Below are 19,742 nucleotides of genomic sequence, written 5' to 3' on the forward strand. Positions count from 1 at the left end.
CAGACCCGGTGTACAGTCCGCTCAGGCACGGTATCGTGCGTAACATCGAGTTAAATCCTCCTGCCACCTCAGGGACAGCGGCCCGTCGAGTTAGCTGGGAAACGCTGTCAAAAGACCGGAAGCACATAAATTTTGCCTTCATAATAAAACTCACCGGGTATTCTTTACTTGGCATATTTGTCACACAAGTTCTTACTTTGAAAGTCACTACCGGAAGTACTGCTTTGCGTCCGAGCTAGCTTGAAAGCTTTCGAGTCATCCTAGCCGGGAGTACAGAAAGAGGCAAAATAAACACCCAGTGAAACTTTGCCATGAGTAATTGTTATAAAAGTCTATGTAAGTCATTATAAAAGCTGTAAAAATATATTCTACCTTGCTCTACACAGACAGTGGTGCTGAGGTCAGGACCTGGTCCAGTCGCTGTCAGTGCTGTCACCGCCACAGGGCTGAGCTGCGGCCGGAGCTCTGTCCCCGGAGCGTCTGCCAGCCGGTCCAGGCACAGCCTCTCCTCCGCCACCTGATTGGTCGGCCGTGCATGGGCCTCTGTCTAATAACACGTCAATATATGCATCCAGGGGTCGGGGGACATCTCCTGTCCAACCCCAGCTAAAGGTCATTAACGTTTCTTTTTCTGCAGCAATGTGTAAAGTTAACCAATTTTAGTTTTTACTTAACTCACCCAGTTTATTTCTTTGAAAAGACGAAAGTCTAAAGAAAGAATTTTTTTCTTAAATATTACGTAGATATACATCCAAAAAAGTATTACTTATTCAAAAATAATTATTATTTTAGTCTATAAAATTGTATAGTGTATAATGTACCACAACAACGTAGCCCCCAATTTCTTATGTACACTTATTTGTTTATATATTTCCCATCCCCAGTAATATTTCACATGATCCATTCCCTGTCATTAACCTAATCCACCTTGTACGTTCAATTTACTTTACCATTTAATAATCCAAATACTGGTCTAAAATCTTAGGTAATTTTTTATATTAATGTGTTACTTCTAACCTTGTCTCTCATCAACGTTCTTGCTTTAAACACTGTTATTGTTAAATCGTCCTCATCCTTATATGAATTCAAATCTCTGGGCTGTGAGGTTGGAGGACTAAAAAATGTAATTTTTTATTAAGTAATGGACACGGCCACTAGGGGCGCTAGTTTCCACGCTTCTTCTTATTTTTGGCCTGTCAAGCCGCCGGAAGTGACATGTCAAAATAAACGGAAAAAGACTACCGGAATTCCAAGCTAGCATAGGTAGCCAAAAAACAACAACAGAGGATCATTATTGTCTGTATGAACACCTCAAAGAGCTACATTTAAAGACAGGGATCTCTGTGTATGCCAGGTAAGCTCAATTACAAAACAAAGCCATTCTATGTTATCTTCATAACAGTGCTTTTCTCACTGACGTGCATGCTAAGCCGATTTGGTCAGCTTTACCGTTAACTATAAAGCTAATTTTAGATAGTTAGCTAGCTGTTAACCGTATTCTGATATCTTATTAAACCTAGAAGACAAAGTAAATCCTGAGTTAAGTTAATTTGAAGTCATTTTTATGTATGGTTGTCATTGTGATTTTTCACGTAGCTCAAGCTAACGTTAAAGTCGAATATCGTTAGCTTGATTGTGCTTCATGACATTTCTCCCTATGGCACTTTGTCCACCCACTTCTGTCGTAAAGCTGTTTGGTCCTTTGCATTATGTATTTATACTTGGCGCATACATTGTTTTATGACAGAATAAAAGCAAATCATGAAGTTTAACACACAGCCTTCTAAATAAGCAAAGACATGCTAGCAGTCGTAGCTATCGTTTGCCACTGTTTGTCAGCTGCTAACTGATTGATGAATAAACCAGTTAGGTTTTTTTTATTTTTTTTTATTTTTTTTAAATATATCGTTTTATATAACTACAGGGATACAAAGTATTAAAGAAAGGGGAAAACAGCAATGTCCCTCTACGTTAGTGCTTCTCAACTGGGTGTTGGCTATATACATATAGCTATATAAATGTGGGCCAGTAATTTGACTCGCACATCACTATTTAAAAGGCACAATGTAAAATATCAAGCTAACATCCATGTGTTTTTCCTGTGGGAAGACACAACAGCAAGATATTCTCCTCCCTCTCTCAGTTCAAATCAGCTGTGACGTTTTGTGATACACCGCACAGGATCCCTCCCTGAAATCACTGTCTTGTATTGTCCTCTCCTCTCTCTGGAACAGAGGAAGGGATGTGAAAATAGAGGAAAGAGTAGCACTTTAGTCTTATCTTTGCACTGGAGGTGAAACCATTTTAACTACCTATAATGGCTACGAACAGGCGTCATTCTTATACCCCTCGGGTGAGTAACTCTAAGTATTGAATAGTATCTCATTTAGTACATCAGTGTTAATTTTGATTGATGCACTTAATCAGCAGAAGTCAGTACAATGTATTAGTTAAATCCATAAAAAAGTTTGTGGCACTCACCATACAGTAGATGTGGGATTCACCTTGTTGCATATCAAGTCAACATAAGTAAAAGCGAGTAAGAATATAATTCAGTTAACTCTAGATATCCTGCCAAAGGCGAAGTTTCTGTCCTTGATGTTTAACCCTCAGAAAAGCTTCTATTCCTATTTACCTTAGTACTGTTATTCTGGATAATTCTGCTAAACGTTCTCTCTGCTTCTCTGAAAATAACAAAATCCAATGCAATGGCTTCTATTATAAGGGTTTTCATAAGCCCTTTCTACTCAGAGTTTTGCCCTGTGGTCGAAAACTGTGAGACAGCGTGAATTCACATGTCCCTACAGCTCCGTAAAAGGATTAGACTGTACCGCAGACCTACTTTGTCTTGAATGAGCATCTTTGTGTGAGCGAGGCAGTGATACGGCTTGTTTATTAGGAAGTCTATTGTGGCCCAGGACATATGACTGGGTGCATGAGTGTGTGTCTGTGCTTCATGGCCTCAAGACTGTTTTATCATTGAATATTTTTGATTCCTAAAACTGCTCTTAATAGCTGGAGCATGGAGAATTATGGGACATTATTGTTATACATAAAACAATGCTGTTTGTTTGTGTCTTTTGATGGTCTGGTGGATAATAGTAGAAATTCTTTGTCATGCATACTCCCACAAAGCTATGTCCTTTTGACCAAGATTAAAGTCTAAAAAGCCTGAAGAAATCTAAAATTTAAACAATGAATTCTCTGGTATTTAATGACGTCATCCCCACTGTACCCCACTTTACTTTCTCTTCCCCACATTTCCTTCTCTTCCTCCCCACTTCTCCCCATCTGTATTTCCTCCAGCTGACCAGCCCACTGATCAGCAAAATGAGCAGCACTGGAAGTGTGGAGAGTAGTAAACCTCCAAAGGTAGGTCACTTTTCAAATTCAGACTTCAAGATTCTTCAAACAAAGACAGGAAGAAATTGAAAAAAATAAACAAATTACGATTAACATGTGCATAATAACTCACAGTCTCCCATTCTTTTGTGTCTCCCAGATTGGCTCTGTAGTGGAGGTGATCGGGAAGGGTCAGCGTGGTACTGTTGCCTATATTGGCGCCACCCTTTTTGCTTCTGGGAAATGGGTTGGCGTCATACTGAACGAGGCCAAAGGCAAAAACGATGGCACCGTGCAGGGAAAACGATACTTCACCTGTGAAGAAAATCATGGGATATTTGTCAGACAGTCCCAGGTTGGTGACACATATGTGTTGTAATGTGAAGATGATTGGAGGATGGTGCACAATCCAGTTACTAACAACAATCTCTTCACTCATTGAACTGAAGGGGTGGGGCTGGGTTTAGGTGCATGGTTGTCACTGCGTCAATAGACCCATCACTGCTTTTCTGTGTTTCTCTGTGCAGCTCCAGGTGGTGGACGACGGCTCCAGTGCCACCTCACCAGACACTCCTGAATCTGGTCCTGCAAAAACGCTGAGACACAAAGGTGAGTGTGAACCACAGCTGTGTATGATGTACATACTTTTGAAACAGACTAACTAAAAGTTCATAAAAATAACACTTGATAATGATTCTTCATTTTTTTCTTTTAGACATTCCAGAGACTCCCAAAACAACCAAGCAGGTAGGCAACCATTACCGTTACTCACCGCCTTTTTTTTCTTTCATCACTTTAGCATTCTTGTATGTCCATGACTTTCTTTTGAAGATGGTTGGATTCTGGTGGATCTTTGTATGTACTGTGGATTTAAAAATATGTTTTCTCCATATGTTTTCACTCTGTTAAAGGGAATTACTGACACTTTAAGTTCAAACCTGCCCTTTTCCATAGCATTTATGTTGGTCTGAATGTGTTGAACAAGACTAACCAGACCAGTAAAGCAACGAAATCCCTTTCAAAGAGTTGCGATATGACTATCAATGCTCTCCCTTTTTTGGCTCTCCCTCTCCGTTTTCAAAAAAGTCCCTGATTATATATTATGATTCTTTTCTGTACAATACGAATGAGTTTCTGTTTTGCCTCATTTTTATTTTTTTGAATACCTTTTGCAGACTCCTGCGACCATTAAGAAGGTAGAAATGTTTAAATTCAACACATTTGCTTTTGCCTTGGTTGTCGTTAATAACACTAATGTGGCTACTCATCTTTTATATTCAAGCTACCCTTTTACGTGTTGACATTTGCACGGGACGTAAAGACATTACTTGTCATTTTCTCTTTATTTTTTCTCTTGGTTTTCTATGGCTGCACTCCCATTTTGTACACCAAATGTTGTTTGTTTGCTCACTTTGTTTTATTTACTTTTTTGTCCTGGTCAAGGCATCCAGTGTTCACATTCAGTAGCCAACATTATGACAGTTTTATGGTCATCGTGGTGGTGTCTTTCTCATGCCTCTTGGCCTCACAGCTCAGTGATGTTCTGCCACTGTTCAAACATTGTTGCATGAATTCAAATTTTTTTTATAACTATTATAAAAGATGGTGCATGCAGCTGTCAAAAGATATGACCAGTGGATATGAACTAACAGTGGGTATGCTTCTTATGTGCTGCTAATCTCTTATCTCGCTTCACCATTGGACGTGTGTGCATATATCTGTGTGTGTGTGTGTGCGTGTGTGTGTGTGTGTGTCCATCCCTCTCTCTGCTACTCAACTCCTCCTCTCCTCCAGTCCTCTGCCCGCCGCTCTGCCAAGGTGAGCTTGTCTACAGCAGACAGGGGAGATCATATGGCATCAGAACAGAAACAGTGGTTCACTCTGAAATGTTTTATTTAAATTTTTCAATTTTTTCTGGGTGCTTGCGTTAAATCAAGGGCACAGCTTCAAGTGTTTGGAATGTTTTCAAAGGCCATGCATTTTTGTGTTTCATGATAAGAAGTGCATACTTGTCTTCAAACTACAGCAGAGTGTGAGATTTATAATTATGGTAAATATAGACTTCAGGAAACAATTCTCCAAATTTTGGCATCTAATGAAGATTCTTTTAAGTTGAATAGTTTTTAGGTAATTTGAATATTGGAAGTTTACATTTGACAGCTTTCATTATTGTTAGAGATTAATCATTGCTGCACATTTGGACTTTTGATGGGTTGGGCTGCTTGTTGTGCTTTTCAGCTGATGCCATAAATCATAACATTATTTAACAGAATATACGTTATTGTAGTTTGTTGAGGAGGTAGTATGTTGTAATTTGTGTCGAAGGCACATGCCATTTATTATTATTTATTTAAATTGATAAATACAGCACTGGGAGTCAATTACTGTAACTACGTAGTGCATTAGTATCTAATGGAAGCTTGCCAAGATTTAGCAAGTAATACATTGAATCATGTTTGTCTGAAGATGGTGATTATACTGTTTTTTTTTTTAATTTTCAAGCTTGTTTTCTAAAGGTGCTTATACTTTTCTGCACTTGCATGAATGCCTTATACAGTAACAGCATAGTGGTATAACTGACTTGATAATTACAATGTGTATAAATGAGAACACAAGCCACCAAGGTTTTATTCTGTAATGTCAGGCTAACTTGAAGCTGACTTTTATGAATAACTGAGTCCTAACACAGTCTCTGTGATCGCACTGTGGCAGCTGACCACTCCAAGTCGACTAACGCCTGCCACCTCCCTCCCATCCCTCTTGGTACGACCCTCCGGCCGCACCAGCCTGTCGCTGAGGGTATGCGACATGATATCAGTGTACCTCACAGGGAGTGGTGATTTGTTTTGTCACTGAAAACTGGTGATTTGTCGGCCTTTGGTGCACAGGTGCAGGACTCTGCCACATAAATGAACTGAAAGTGGTGTCTGTGGGAACTGTTGAGGGACTCTGAGGTGAAATGTTTGGTCCTGGAAGACTCATTTTGTTGTATTTTATTTAAGCTATCACAAGATTAATCTGGCGGCACAGCACATAACACAGCATGTTCACTCTTCTGCTGGGTTCACTCTGGGAAAAGCTATTATTGGTTTGTTTACTGACATTCAAATAATCTCCCCTTTCTTCCTCTGTTTCATCCCTCATCACTCCCCAACACACACCTTTGTTGGTGAGAAGGCGTCTCGTGAGAGCCTGTCTTCCTCTCTGTCTGGTGATGTCAGTGAGGCAGGCCTGTCCTCCCACCAGGGTGCACTGGGGGCTCCTGTTGTGCCTCAGCCCAGTGGCTCGCCTGCAGCAGCGGCAGCCCCGGTCCCAGCTACTCCAAGCAAGGTGGGTCACTGACGATAAGGAGCAATTGCATGTTGTCATATGGAGTTCAGTTCAACACCAAAAGCACAAAAGATCAACATTTCCATCGTGTTTGTCTTTTTAATGAGCTTGTCCCATTTCATCCATGTTGTCATTGTTCCAGGCGGAACCTGCCATTTCCAAGCAGGTAGAGTTTTCTAATGGCTCTATGCATGCTGATGATACCCGGCATGAGTTTACTAACAAACTCAAAACATCAGAGGGCAAAATGGCCCTCAGCACACCCTCTCAGTACTTTAAGATGGGTTTGAAATGTCCTCCATTGATTTCTTTGGTGATGATGCATGATTTAACCTGCTGAGACACTGATTAAAATACCTAATTCCACTATTGTGTTTGGAGGGAATCGATTAATCACCCTCCATTGCTCTTTAATATTTCTACTGGAGCTTCTTGTGTGAGGTGGGGATTAAAGTCCATGAATTGAGAAGGTTAAATTAAAGTTGCAAATTAATTAAGCAAAATTTTAAACATTTATCATCTCAATCTGGGTTTTTGGTGGTTGGACTTAATCAGTGCTTTGTTTCTTCACTGGCTTAAAATCAAATCTCGGGACATAAATAAAGTCCAGGTAATCCTCTCAAGTAGCTACAGGCAACACAGTTAAACTGCCCTCTCACCTCCCCTCTCCATCCATCTATCCTTCCCAGGAGGAGGAATCACTGCGAGCTCAGGTCAAGGACCTGGAGGAGAAGCTTGAAACGCTGAAGATGAAGCGGACGGAGGACAAGGCCAAGCTGAAGGAACTTGAGAAACACAAGATCCAGCTGGAGCAGCTTCAGGAGTGGAAGAACAAAATGCAGGAGCAGCAGACTGATCTGCAGAAACAACTCAAAGAGGCCAAGAAGGTACAAAAAACAATAGAATAGTAATAATATGTTTGTCCTAAGTCTGAATTGCAGCATTATCAAGGTATTCAGAGTATGAAACGAAACGGCTCCATTGCCAGCATTTGTGACTATCTAGTTTTTTATTTTCCTCCACACAGGACTCCCGTGAGGCACAAGAGGCCAAGGACCGCTACATGGAAGAGATGTCGGACACGGCGGACGCAATAGAGATGGCCACACTGGACAAAGAGATGGCTGAGGAGCGGGCAGAGTCACTGCAAGTGGAGGTGGACACACTGAAAGAGAGGGTGGAGGAGCTCTCCATGGACCTGGAGATCCTCAGACATGAGATTTCAGAGAAAGGTATGTACTCTAGGCCTCTTAATCTCTTCTATATCTGTCTCTCCAACGTTCTTTCTTCTTGATGCCCCTCCTTTATTCATGGTCTGTTTTTCTTCACCATGTTGTATTTTTCTGTTTCTCCTGCAGGCTCAGATGGAGCGGCCTCTAGTTACCATGTCAAACAGCTGGAGGAGCAGAATGGCAGACTGAAGGAGGCTTTGGTTCGGTCAGTCAAATGTCTAAAAAGCTCATTTTCATTAATGTACTTAAAAAAAAAATCCACTAAGAGGTCTAGACTTGGGGTTGAAGCTGATAAAAGCCTTCTTTTAATTGTCCTTTTCTTCCTCAGGATGCGTGACCTGTCCTCTTCAGAGAAGCAGGAGCATGTCAAGCTGCAGAAACAGATGGAGAAGAAGAACACCGAGCTGGAGACTCTGAGGACTCAGAAGGAAAAACTGCAGGAAGACGTCAAGCAGGCGGAGGCCACCATCGATGAACTGAAGGAGCAGGTAAAGTTAGCGAGACACAGGAAAAGAGGTTGAAGATGATGTTTATTTTCCGGAGAATTTAACTGCACAAACATGCTTGTTTGTGTGTGTGTGCCTGTGTTAGGTTGATGCTGCTCTGGGGTCAGAGGAGATGGTAGAGACCCTGACGGAGAGGAACCTTGACCTGGAGGAGAAAGTCAGGGAGCTGAGAGAGACAGTCACTGATTTGGTCAGTACAAATACATTTATGATCCTGATTTTATTGTTAACACCACTGATGTTTCTAACTTAACTTTAAGGTAAATTTGTGGATAAAAATCTCACTGTCGTTTCCATAATCACCAACATGATGGTATCAGAAACCTTTTATCAACCTGTCACTGACCTCTTTTCTTCTGACAACAGGAGGCCATCAATGAGATGAACGATGAGCTGCAGGAGAATGGCCGCGAGACAGAAATGGAGTTGCGGGAGCAGTTGGACCTGAGTGTATCAAAGGTCAGAGAGGCTGAGAAAAGGGTGGAGGCCGCCCAGGAGACTGTCGCTGATTACCAGCAGACCATCAGCAAATACAGAGAGCTCACTTCCGGGCTGCAGGTCGGTGGAGAGGATGAGATAATCAACGGATGTACATTAGAAGAGGAAGCTTTGGGCTTGAAGTTGTATTTGCTTTTTTCAGGAGGCCAACAGGGATCTGATCAGCCAGCAGAATGCAAACGCTGAACAAGTTCAACAACCTCCTGCTGAGCTGTTTGACTTCAAAATTAAGTTTGCAGAGACCAAGGCTTATGCCAAGGTAGGAAAGCTTAATGCGTGATCGTGCCAGGAATGATGACTGATAGAAGTGGACTGGTTTTACACCTATAAGGCTTTATACTTATAATCTGTGTCCCTAGGCTATTGAGATGGAGCTGAGGAAAATGGAGGTGGCTCAGTCCAACAGACAGGTATCCCTCCTCACCTCCTTCATGCCGGACTCCTTCCTCCGTCACGGCGGAGATCACGACTGTATTCTGGTCCTTCTGCTCATCCCCAGGCTCATCTGCAAGGTATAACGCTGTGTGAATGCTTGTAGGTTCATTTGTGAGCATTTGCTTGACTTGTTTCTCTAATTAATGCTTGTGTGTGTGTCCTTTACTTGGTAGGCTGAGCTGATCAGTAAACAGGCACAGGAGAAGTTTGACTTGAATGGGAACGTGGCCCAGGGGACGGGGCTCAGAGGACCTCCAGGAGAGCAGCGCAGCTTTGCCTCAGGACTGGTGTACTCGCTCAGCCTGCTGCAGGCCACGCTGCACAAATATGAACAGTAAGCACTGCATGTTCATCACTAATGTGCCAGAAATAACATATGGTGTTATTGTCAAATAACAAAAGCAGAACTATTGTTTAACAAATTAAAAAATATTTGATTTCTCTAGAAAACCATTAACTGTTGCTGTGACCTTGTAAACCTAATTCACTAACAAAACTGGTCTATTCTTTTCCCTCTTCCTGCTCTCGTTCCAGGGCTCTGAACACCTGCGGCGTGGAGGTTTTCAAGCGCATGGGTACACTCTACACTGAAATGAGCTTCCATGAGCGCTCTCTGGATTATTTCATCGACCTGCTGCATAAAGATCAGCTAGATGAGACTGTTCAGGTGGAACCTCTGACCAAGGCCATCAAGTACTATCAGGTAACAAAAGAGTGTGGTTGTATATTGAAGCGTTGTGTCGAAACACACAGGCTCAATCACACTTACGGATTCACAGTGTAACCTTAAAAGAAAGAGTATGATCCATTTTGTTAACAGATCTTCCAGTGTGCCTTTACAACTATTATGTGATGGTTTCAAATGAGTCTCTCGGCACCTTGACACATACAGTAACATTTAGTTTTAATTTAATATAATCCATGGATTGTACAAAGTCATGACATTTTGCAAAATGCTTAATTTAAACTGTCCAATGTTGGAAGCAAACTTGAATTTGAATAAACGTCTTGAAATTTTCAACATAATTACAAAAAAAGTGACAATATATATTGCTGTGGGTATAAAGGAATTCTGTAAACTTCATTTTTTCACAGTGTACATTTGATGAAATAGGTGTTGCTTCAGTTTTAGTCTAAAACAGCTGTACAAAGCCTAATAACATGTTCTTAAACATGCAGTTTCTCACTGTTGTTTTTTCTTGCAGCAACTGTACAGTGTCCATCTGGCAGATCAAACTGAAGACTGCACAGTGCAGCTGGCTGACCACATTAAGGTACTCCAAGCGTCTTCTTCCTTTAATTATAAAGCCTTTAACAGTTAAACTTGTAGTACAGAGTTAACAGAATTCTGCATCCTTACTTTATTTGTAGCAGGTTGATTTTAAAAAATAGAAAAAGTCCAGGAGAAACAATGTGATTGTTTAAAAAAAAAAAAGGAAACATATTTTTTCTCTCTTGGAAGAAAAAAAATACTATTTTAATGAGGTAATGTGTCAGGCAAAATAAACCTTATATGAGAATATAGTATTAGGATTTCCTAACTTCATCCATGCCTTCCTCTCACCTCTAGTTTACCCAGAGTGCGCTGGACTGCATGGCAGTGGAGGTGGCTCGTCTGCGGGCGTTCCTGTCTGCAGGTCAGGAGAGCTCTGGCCTTGCTGTCCTTCTGAAGGACCTGGAAACTTCCTGCTCTGATATCAGACAGTTCTGTAAGAAGATACGCCGCCGCATGCCTGGAACAGATGTAGTTGGAGTTCCCGCTGCTGTCAATTTTGGACAACAGGTGTGCAAATAAACTTACAGACACCTTGAAAGCTTCCTCTTTGTTTTAACATACCATTAATCCTTTCTATGATCTATTGACACACTGTCTAATGATCACTGATCCACTAAGGTACACACAGAAATGATTAATCCACAGTTTATATCTGACTAATATGTCGTGTTTCCTCTGGAAGGTGTCGGAGACATTGACAGAGTGCAGGCGCCAGCAGACCCGGGTGGTGGCTGTTCTGCAGGAGGTAGCTGCAGCTGGAGCTCAGATGATCGCTCCGCTGGCAGAACAGGAGGGGCTCAACGCTCTTAAACTGGAGGATATCGCCTGCAAGGCTGTGGACCAGGTAGTTTAGCTGTCAATAATAAGTCACGATTCGCCCGATACCCTGGACATAGAAATGGTTGGTTGGTTTTAGTTTGCAGATGTATTATTGTGTTATTAAAATCTACAATCTTTTCTGTAAGGTGTACGGCTCTCAAGGCCTGAATGGCCCAGAGTGTCTGCGTCAGTCCTGCGGTGCCGTCATCACCACTATGAACAAGATGGCCACAGCCATGCAGGAAGGGGAGTATGATGCTGACAAACCACAGGGCAAGGTGTGTGTTTAGACAGTGAAAACTGGATGTATTTATGCCATTTGTCTCTTTTTTCCAGTTCCAATACTGATCATGTCACCCCTGTCCTTAGACTCCTCCGGTGGAGGTGAGAGCATCCACCGTCAGGGCTGAGATGACTGATGCTGAGGGTCTGGGAGTGAAGCTGGAAGACAGAGAGACGGTCATCAGGGAGGTCAAGAAGTCGCTCAAGATCAAGGTGACACACTTGTGCAAACACCTCAGACAAAAACCACTCAACCTTTCTTGGTGAAGTCAAGAGTTCCACATAGGTCGGCCCACTTTGAAAAGAAAAGAATCAAAAACAGAGGAGGTGTAATTAACATGGCTGCACCTCTCTCCCCCAGGGCGAGGAGCTGAGTGAGGCCAACGTACGTCTGAGCCTGCTGGAGAAGAAGCTAGACACCTCCACCAAAGACGCAGATGAGCGGGTGGAGAAGATTCAGACCAAACTGGACGAAAACCTCGCCCTGCTCAAGAAGAAAGAAAAGTAAGAAGCAAACAGAAGAAAAGAACACATTACATTATCGGAGGCAGATTTCAACTTTTTCTCTCTTCCCGTTTCCTTGCTCACCTTCCTCTCTCCTCATCTTCAGGGAGTTTGAGGAGACGATGGACGCTCTGCAGGCTGATATCGACCAGCTGGAGGCGGAGAAGGCAGAGCTGAAACAACGCATTAACAACCAATCGAAGATGACCATCGAAGGCCTGGTATCAAGAGGCCCGCCTACCTCTGGAATTGCCTCAGCTGTTCAGGGATCTCCAGGAGGTGAATTACTGTGTGGTTATGGTCACTTCACTTCATCAGACTGTACTACAGTCTTATTTATTTAGATACTTTATTACACCATTTTAAATGCATAAGTTTGAACAAAGTTTACATGGTTTGCCTTGAAACTCCCAAAGCCACCTGACAGCGCAATGTGTGTGTCATGGTCCACTCTTAGGAATCTTATGAAGTCATTTTCTCACGACAAATTATCTTGTTATATCCAGAAAACATTATTGTTATTGTTGTTAATTAACCTGTTATCGCCATCAGGTCTGCCTCCATCCCTGGCTGGAGCACTTCAGGTGGTGGACTCCCCTCTCCTCAGGCAGCAGGTTGAGGCTCAGAGACTGGGCATCAAACACCTCAAGAATGAAAACAACAGACTCAAGGTACATCGCTGTTGGTACTATTATTATATCATGGTATTAATTCTGGCTGTTGAAGGCTAGTAATATTGACCCAGACTACATTTGACTTACAGGCGGAGAAGATGAGAGCCCAGCTGGCCGCCCTGCCTCCACTCTGCCCTCCCAAACTGCCACAGGTCGCCAAAGAAAGCTCCATGCCACCTGAGGGACTCAACACAGGCATCTACCGCAGGACTGACCAACTGCTGGCGACTCTGCTCAAGCTGAGTAGCGAGGTTAAAGTGGTGGACGTCACCGGGAAGACATCAGGTGTGTTTCAGTTTCTAGGCTTTCCTCCCCTGTGAGTGTGTGTATGCTTAATGCTGTTCAAAACTGAAGTTACCCGTTCAATTTCTGTTCTCAATCCAGTTAGTGCCAGTGCCCAGCTGCTGGAGCAGACGGCTCGACTGCAGAACCTCAGCAATGCTCTGGACAAGCTCAAGGTGACAACATCAGAATCATCTATTCTCTGTAAGATGTTGATAGTAAAACAAAACCAAACATTTGCACGCTTGTCTGTTTCAGGGAGAAGTAGCTGAACATGTCGTATCATATCAGCCCGGAGCAAAGGCTTCCTCCGACTTCGCCACCTTCCCAGTCTCCTCCTTTGTTAAGGTAAAACCACACAGAGTACTGTATACGCCGTGTGTTTCATCTTTTCTAATCAGATTGTAATACTTGTTCCAGAAATAATATCATGTGTACATATGTGTTGTTTCCTAGGCCAAGGAAGAGAAGCAGGGAGGAACAGTATTTGTAGGTCGTGTTGCCATTCCCTGCACCCGCGGACAGGAACAAGTCCACCGCCTCGTCCTGTCACAGCAGCAGCTGCAGAAAGTGCACCACCTCCTCATGACCTAAGTTGGTATGCCACTGACCCGCAGCCATTTTTGACATCAAGATTGACATCAAGAAAAGCTTTTGTTTCTCATTCCAGCTTCCACTTCCAGCATTCTCCTCTTTTTATTTCTTTTGCTCCTCTCTTCTCAGGAAATTGTATCCAATATTTACGTAAGTTAACACTATAGCACTAATAAAACTGAGTCACAGCAATGTCTTTCTATTGATGTAAAACTAGTAGGAGTTTAATAATTGTGAATGAAGTCCAAATGGATTTGACTCCTGAATGTCACACTATGAAGGCGTGTTTTCATCACTGATAGTTTGTATGCACCAATTTAACTCTGTGGGAAAGGGGAAAGCGAGCAACAAGTCATTTTTGCACCTATTGATATTTCCCCCTTTGTATCTTTTGTATTTGTAGTCAATCAGCCAATAAAAGTTAGCAATTCACTTCAGAGCAAGAAACATCTTTATTCTTTTCATGTCACCTGTAATCTGTCGTTTACAGAAGTGAGCTGCTCCACACTTTATAATCAACTCTGAAGATCCACTGCCATTTCACAAGTGTGCATTAAGTCATGATGTTTTTGTTCTGGAGAACAGCATGTGAAGGATTTTCAGAATTTCAGTCTGATACATTTTACGGTACCAGTTTTTTTCAATTTTAATCAAAGTTAAAAGCTAGCCCAACAAATGTTTGAAGTGAAATCAATTTTACTATTTTTGTGAGGACAAAATGCTCTTTTAATATGTAGGATCCTTAATTTTCATAATCTGATCATGCAGGCAGTGATACTTCCTAGTACCATTGTAACACTACAATAGGTCTTTGCTTTCAACCCATGGCTCACCACTGAGTTTCACTACTGGCCCTTCAAGGGATCAAAATGTTTGGGTACTACTGACCTACAGTGAAGTGGCTGCAAGGATCTTGTTGAATTGTGTTCCAAAACCCAACCTGCTATTACACCAGAGGTCTGGGACATGCAGAGACATCAAAAGATGTAACTCTAGAAAGTTTTTAATTTCTAAATGAGTCAAAAACAGTCTACTCCTGAAATCTTAGTTTCCACTTTCATAGAAAACACAGCAACAGACACATTTAAAGTGCAGAATTTAAAATTCTTTCAAATGAAAAAACATTTAAAATCTATTCTTAGTGATAAAGAACAAAGAACAAAAAAAACATCAAAAATTCAAACAACTAAAACAGTACAAATTTACAATCTGAGAAAAGGACCTATATATATATATATATATATGCAAGTCTTGTAAAAACATGCTGCCTCAATCGTAGTAGCCATGACGGGCATGTCGGCTGGGTCTGCGGTGGGTGTACGGAGCGTAGTGTCTGGTGTGACGGCTTTTTCTCACGTTGTGATGCTGGTGCTCGTAGCGATCAAAGTCGTGTTGAGGCCAGTAGTCGAACCCTGCAGAACATAAAACAACAAGTTAATGGTCTCTAGAGTGGACATGGCAGCTTCAAGACAATTACAACTAGATCAGACACACAGATGGCTTGGTTTTACAAACAAAACTTTACTGCAGTGCAGAGTGAGAGTTAACTGGGGTGCTTTGATTGAAGGACCATTTCCAATTGGTTATGTCACTGCACACTTACCATTTTTAAACTGTCTGTGGTCATTTTGACGCCACTGGACCGGTGGGTGAGGCAGTGGTGGGAGCGCAGGTCTGTAAGCTTTAGCAGCCTTGTGGGGATATGGCTGCAGGTTGTTGTCAACGTTTAAGTGGCCAACAGGGAGGGAAGCACTGTACAACTCCTTACTGTAGTCGTAATTTCCCCTTGATGGGTAGTGCACTGTGAAAGAGAAAAGAGGATGGCAGGAAAGATTAAAAAAAACATTTTTAGACACAAAATCAGAGATGCAGCAAATAGTTAGACATGAAGCAATAACCCTTAAACAATGTACAATTACCCATGTCCACAAAGTAGTTGCTAGGAGGATTGTAGTGGTGGTTAGAGCCACATAACACACCTGAAAAAGCAGCATGATGTCCTTCAGCAAAAAGACGATGACAACTGAGAAACGCTTAAAAAGGAACTTTGCAGAGTTTTAACCAGCTTTGTATCTCTACAATGTTGGTCATTCATGCAATTGAACAATGGTAAACCTCTCTCCAGATTTCCTGCACACAGCACTCTTATTTTTTTGACCCATACTTGCTGATCTTTTGTTAAACTTTCAATGGAAATAATTATAGTTAACACATCATCACCATCATCAGATGTCTTACCTGCAGGTCTGGTAGCATTCCCATGAGATGGCTGCTGATCATTAAGCCCAGAAAGCTCTAAAAAAGAAGAAACATGTCAACCTAATTTGATCAAATAATATCCTAAAAAAAGCGACAAAAGGTCATTATTGCTGTATGACTAAACCACCACACATGTAGGTCCCATTTACAGTAGGGGTGTATATTTACTTCTGTGTGTAGGTGTGTGTGTGTGCGTGCGTGCGTGCGTGCAGTCCTCCTCCTTACCAACAGGAGTCAGAAGGCAGGGCATAATGACACCCCAGGCCTCTGCAATGTGCTGTAACAGCAGAGACGTTATCCTGCGGTGAGCAAGGGCGTTCCAATGGACTCCATCCTTGGTACGATGCTGCAGGGAGAAGCGGAACTGGAAGTGAAGGTCCAACACATCCATCCCGTAAAAGTCAGCCAGAGTCCCGCTGTAAAAGTTGGCTTCAATCACATCGTTACGCAGCTGGGGAGCCTTGTGCTCAATCTGAGGTAATGGAGGGAGAGAGGACAAAGATTCAAAAGGCTGGAAGAGCAACAGAAGTCTGGAGACAATGTAGACAAATAAGCCTCTTACCCTCCTTCAGATAAAGAGTGAAAAAAACAAGAAAACTAAACCTACTGAAAAATGCATCAAACTACCTTAAAAAAAAGGTGCACTGTGTAGTTTTGGGGAAGAAATCTTAATCAGAAGAGAAAGACTGATTTTTTATGCCTAAATAAACTGTTTTCATGACTGAATAAACAAACTGACCTTAAAAAGACAACACAATTTCATACCATTTTACTCTGTTTATATTTGGCGGACCCTGCCACCTCTCTACCTTCAAACAGTGTTCTGGGGACCTAATTTTCCTCTGAGAAAAAATAATATTTCTGAGATTGTATTATTACATCATTGATATTGTAAATATTAAAATTCTGAGTCTGAATTTATTCTCTAAAAACTACACAGTGCCCCTTTAACACATTACTCTGGTCTTTACAGGCTACGAGATTTATTCACTTGGTAAATGAGTAGTTTAAAGTCCAGGTACCTGCTTAAGTCATAATGATCCTATTTTCACTTTGAGCTTACCAGTTTAACTGTGGACTTAGACTTACTCTTGATCTGTAGTCAATGAATAAGATAATGTTATTATTTTTGAGTTCTTCTGAAGAAACCTGGTGAAGACGGTTTGTCCACCTGTTGTCTTTACAGCTCCTTAAAAAAGGTGTGCTGCCCACAGGACAGCTGTTATGAGGACAGTGACATGGCTACGGAGGTCAGCTAAATCACTGGACAGAGCTGATACATGCGCTACAGGCTGTAATGTGCCCCAGTTTTCTTCTTATTACATATACAAGGTTTTCGGACTGTCACAGTGCATAACAAGCCTCCCTCCTGCTCTCTCTCAACATATATTTAATCAGTATGACTGCGAGTGCACCCATGCCATGTGATCTCCTGTCTTACAGCTGAATTGGTTTTACCTGTCATGTTGACTCAAGACTGTCTTTCTGTCTGAGGTGAGGTATCCATTTTCATAGTTGTTAAAAAGCCAAAATCATATTTGGAAATCTACCAATTAATATATTGCACAGCCCCAATGTGGGCAGACACTCACACAAATCACTAGTGGTTACACACCACTTATCTCTTGCATCTGATGTGATTTCCCAGTAAGAAGGTCTGAGAAGAGATTTTTATATCAGATTGTGTACAAATTTGACTAAACAAGACCTAACGTCAATGTCCAGTTATGATGGAGTAATTTGGGGATGACAAACCTCAGGCACCAGGAAACCACCTTTGATCTTCTCTCCTAAGGGCATGGTGAGGTTCCAGACAATCAGGGTTTCCTCAGGCAGAGTCTCCTTCAACTCAATAAAGAACTTCTGTAGGTTCTCCTTGTACTCCTCGAGCCAACTGGAGTATCTACAATAAAACAACACAGATGCAGACATGTCAGGAGGCTGTTAGCTAGTTGAATTAAATCACATCTGATTTGATTTTAGGCTTCTTCAAAAGTAACATCTACAGGACTCACCTTGAAATATCCCATACGCAGGAGTTGACAATGACTACATCTGGTTTCAAGCCATGGCGGAAGTCTTCTAGGATGCTCTGCATGTAGCGAGAGTAGACGCGTGTCACAAAGTAGAAGCGGACCAGGTGGTGGTCGGACTGAAACTGCCGAACCTCTTGGTAATGCGTTCCATTGTGCATTAGACTTCGACAACCTCCTTCCACCAGACAGTCCAGCTCAAAGCTCATCTCACCCTTAAGGTATAAAGACATGACAGAGTGAAGACAACAGGATCACAAGGAGGGAGACAGTCTACCAATGTAGGGAAAGATACAGACATTTGAATAGAGTTTGTCCCACTGAGAAAAGTGTAGTGATGAGAAGATGTTCAAGTGGAGCAATGTTGCTACAGTCAACTCTTGAGACCACGCTTATAATAATGACTTATAATAATTGTATTTAAACGTGGTGATGTTAGACCTCTAAACATGGCTTACCTTGCTCCTCAGTTGCTCAAAAGTTAGATGTTTCTCCTTCTGCAACAGCAGAACAAGGTCCTTGTACACAGACCGCTGAACTGAGGATGAGATCCAGACAGCATTAGCAGCAGTGTAAAAAAGCTGACCCATGTTCACAACTGAGCAATCCAATGCAGGGTGCTAACAGATTTTTTCTGACTGATGGATGCAAATGGAGGCGTTAACCTGCCTGGTAGCTCATTCAAGTGCAATGGGATGAAATTAATTAATCTTTGTTAAATAGGCTAAAAAAAAAAAAAGAAACTTTAAAAACATACTTGCTCCTTTGCAAAGATTTTTGAGCATGAGAAAGTGAAGTGAACTGTTACTCACTGGAGTCTCCCAGCACCACAATGAACTTGTTATGGAGCAGCTGGCTGGCCTGCTTGTGGCTCACACACCTCATTATCTCCTGTGAATTAATCTGTTAATTACAACAAAGTGAAAATGAGGTCCATTTACCCTGACAAATGATGGCTGACATTTCATGGGGTCGGTTTTAATGGGAAAGAGCATAACCCAGCTAAGATACAGAATGTCTTATTTGTGTTGCTAATGGCGGCTAAGGAATTCAAACTTCTGTTAGTGAACTAGCTTCAGCCTAGGTTAATTAGCCTGCTTTAGCCTCGACTTAAATCAGCATAAGATACTTACCATAGTTGAATTGGGGGCACAATGTACATTTAATCAATAGAAGAAGTCTAAGCTAATAACGCACATGTCCCGTTTTAAAATTAGCTGCGCCTTTACGTTTTTTCAAAGGCAGCTAACGTTAACGTTGGTCAACTTTGTTGGATATCATCGAAATTTGGACGCTTCAGTTTCAGGAACCAAACCCGCACTTTTAAAGTTATTAGACAACTCGAACAAGCTAAAAGTTATGGAAATTGTGTCATTTTGTAGCTTCAACACTTTAAACATATTACTCACTCAGCCGTTATTGAGATAAACAGGTGTCTTCAATTTGATGACGCTTTCAGTGACTGTCGGAAAAAATTGTGCGCATTTTGAATCAGTCTCAGTCTCGCGAGAGTAATTTAGGCCACAAAATAAAAGTAGCGATAAATAAATTCGTGCATTTTAAAATGTTAAATTATATTATATAATATTTACATTTACCTCAAAATTGTGTCATAAAAAGCTCTAAACCAAAAAAGCATAAAAAACATTACAACTGAATTTGCTTAATATTTCGTA

At 41.7% G+C, this 19,742-nt stretch overlaps 2 protein-coding genes across 9 annotated transcripts; one reads left to right on the forward strand and one right to left on the reverse strand.

The window, feature by feature from the left end:
* The first annotated feature begins 1,208 nt into the window (after positions 1-1,208).
* On the forward strand, positions 1,209-14,206 carry LOC141003289 (dynactin subunit 1-like). Of its 4 annotated transcripts, XM_073474603.1 has the most exons (32): positions 1,232-1,354; positions 3,307-3,372; positions 3,503-3,697; positions 3,870-3,951; positions 4,058-4,089; positions 4,518-4,538; positions 5,137-5,160; positions 6,055-6,141; positions 6,520-6,672; positions 6,815-6,838; positions 7,362-7,559; positions 7,700-7,904; positions 8,031-8,109; positions 8,233-8,392; positions 8,496-8,600; positions 8,777-8,968; positions 9,051-9,167; positions 9,268-9,420; positions 9,517-9,677; positions 9,878-10,046; positions 10,549-10,617; positions 10,914-11,126; positions 11,302-11,463; positions 11,585-11,716; positions 11,808-11,933; positions 12,082-12,224; positions 12,331-12,503; positions 12,777-12,895; positions 12,988-13,183; positions 13,283-13,356; positions 13,439-13,528; positions 13,637-14,206. In XM_073474603.1, exons 2-32 carry the CDS (start codon positions 3,331-3,333, stop codon positions 13,772-13,774), a joined length of 3,834 nt encoding a protein of 1,277 aa, XP_073330704.1. In that variant the 5' UTR covers positions 1,232-1,354; positions 3,307-3,330; the 3' UTR covers positions 13,775-14,206. The 4 variants fall into 4 exon arrangements, with proteins under 4 accessions (XP_073330707.1, XP_073330704.1, XP_073330705.1 ...); XM_073474604.1 differs by lacking the exon at positions 6,815-6,838; XM_073474605.1 differs by lacking the exons at positions 5,137-5,160; positions 6,055-6,141.
* Positions 14,207-14,919: 713 nt separating this feature from the next.
* LOC141003290 (PC-esterase domain-containing protein 1A-like) lies at positions 14,920-19,542 on the reverse strand. Of its 5 annotated transcripts, none has more exons than XM_073474609.1 (10): positions 19,476-19,542; positions 18,879-18,969; positions 18,525-18,604; positions 18,049-18,281; positions 17,789-17,936; positions 16,259-16,505; positions 16,013-16,069; positions 15,694-15,753; positions 15,378-15,575; positions 14,920-15,186 (listed from the first exon to the last, which is right to left on the reverse strand). In XM_073474609.1, exons 2-10 carry the CDS (start codon positions 18,949-18,951, stop codon positions 15,044-15,046), a joined length of 1,239 nt encoding a protein of 412 aa, XP_073330710.1. In that variant the 5' UTR covers positions 18,952-18,969; positions 19,476-19,542; the 3' UTR covers positions 14,920-15,043. The 5 variants fall into 5 exon arrangements, with proteins under 5 accessions (XP_073330710.1, XP_073330711.1, XP_073330709.1 ...); XM_073474610.1 differs by having other exon boundaries at positions 18,879-18,957; positions 19,476-19,515; XM_073474608.1 differs by lacking the exon at positions 19,476-19,542 and adding an exon at positions 19,200-19,449 and having other exon boundaries at positions 18,879-18,957.
* Between the last annotated feature and the right edge of the window lie 200 nt (positions 19,543-19,742).

Source organism: Pagrus major, chromosome 10, assembly GCF_040436345.1.
Source record: "Pagrus major chromosome 10, Pma_NU_1.0".
Lineage (NCBI taxonomy): Eukaryota > Metazoa > Chordata > Actinopteri > Spariformes > Sparidae > Pagrus > Pagrus major.

What these genes read in the sequence shown, in the direction of transcription:
- LOC141003289 (XM_073474603.1), top strand. Translation starts at nt 3,331, where the DNA reads ATGAGCAGCACTGGAAGTGTGGAGAGTAGTAAACCTCCAAAG. An exon ending in ACATGAGATTTCAGAGAAAG is followed by an intron (nt 7,905 to 8,030) that starts GTATGTACTCTA and finishes TTTCTCCTGCAG; the next exon opens with GCTCAGATGGAGCGGCCTCT. An exon ending in CCTGCAAGGCTGTGGACCAG is followed by an intron (nt 11,464 to 11,584) that starts GTAGTTTAGCTG and finishes CTTTTCTGTAAG; the next exon opens with GTGTACGGCTCTCAAGGCCT.
- LOC141003290 (XM_073474607.1), bottom strand. An exon ending in TGTGGTGCTGGGAGACTCCA is followed by an intron (nt 18,605 to 18,878) that starts GTGAGTAACAGT and finishes TCTCATCCTCAG; the next exon opens with TTCAGCGGTCTGTGTACAAG. An exon ending in TGCGTATGGGATATTTCAAG is followed by an intron (nt 17,937 to 18,048) that starts GTGAGTCCTGTA and finishes GTTTTATTGTAG; the next exon opens with ATACTCCAGTTGGCTCGAGG.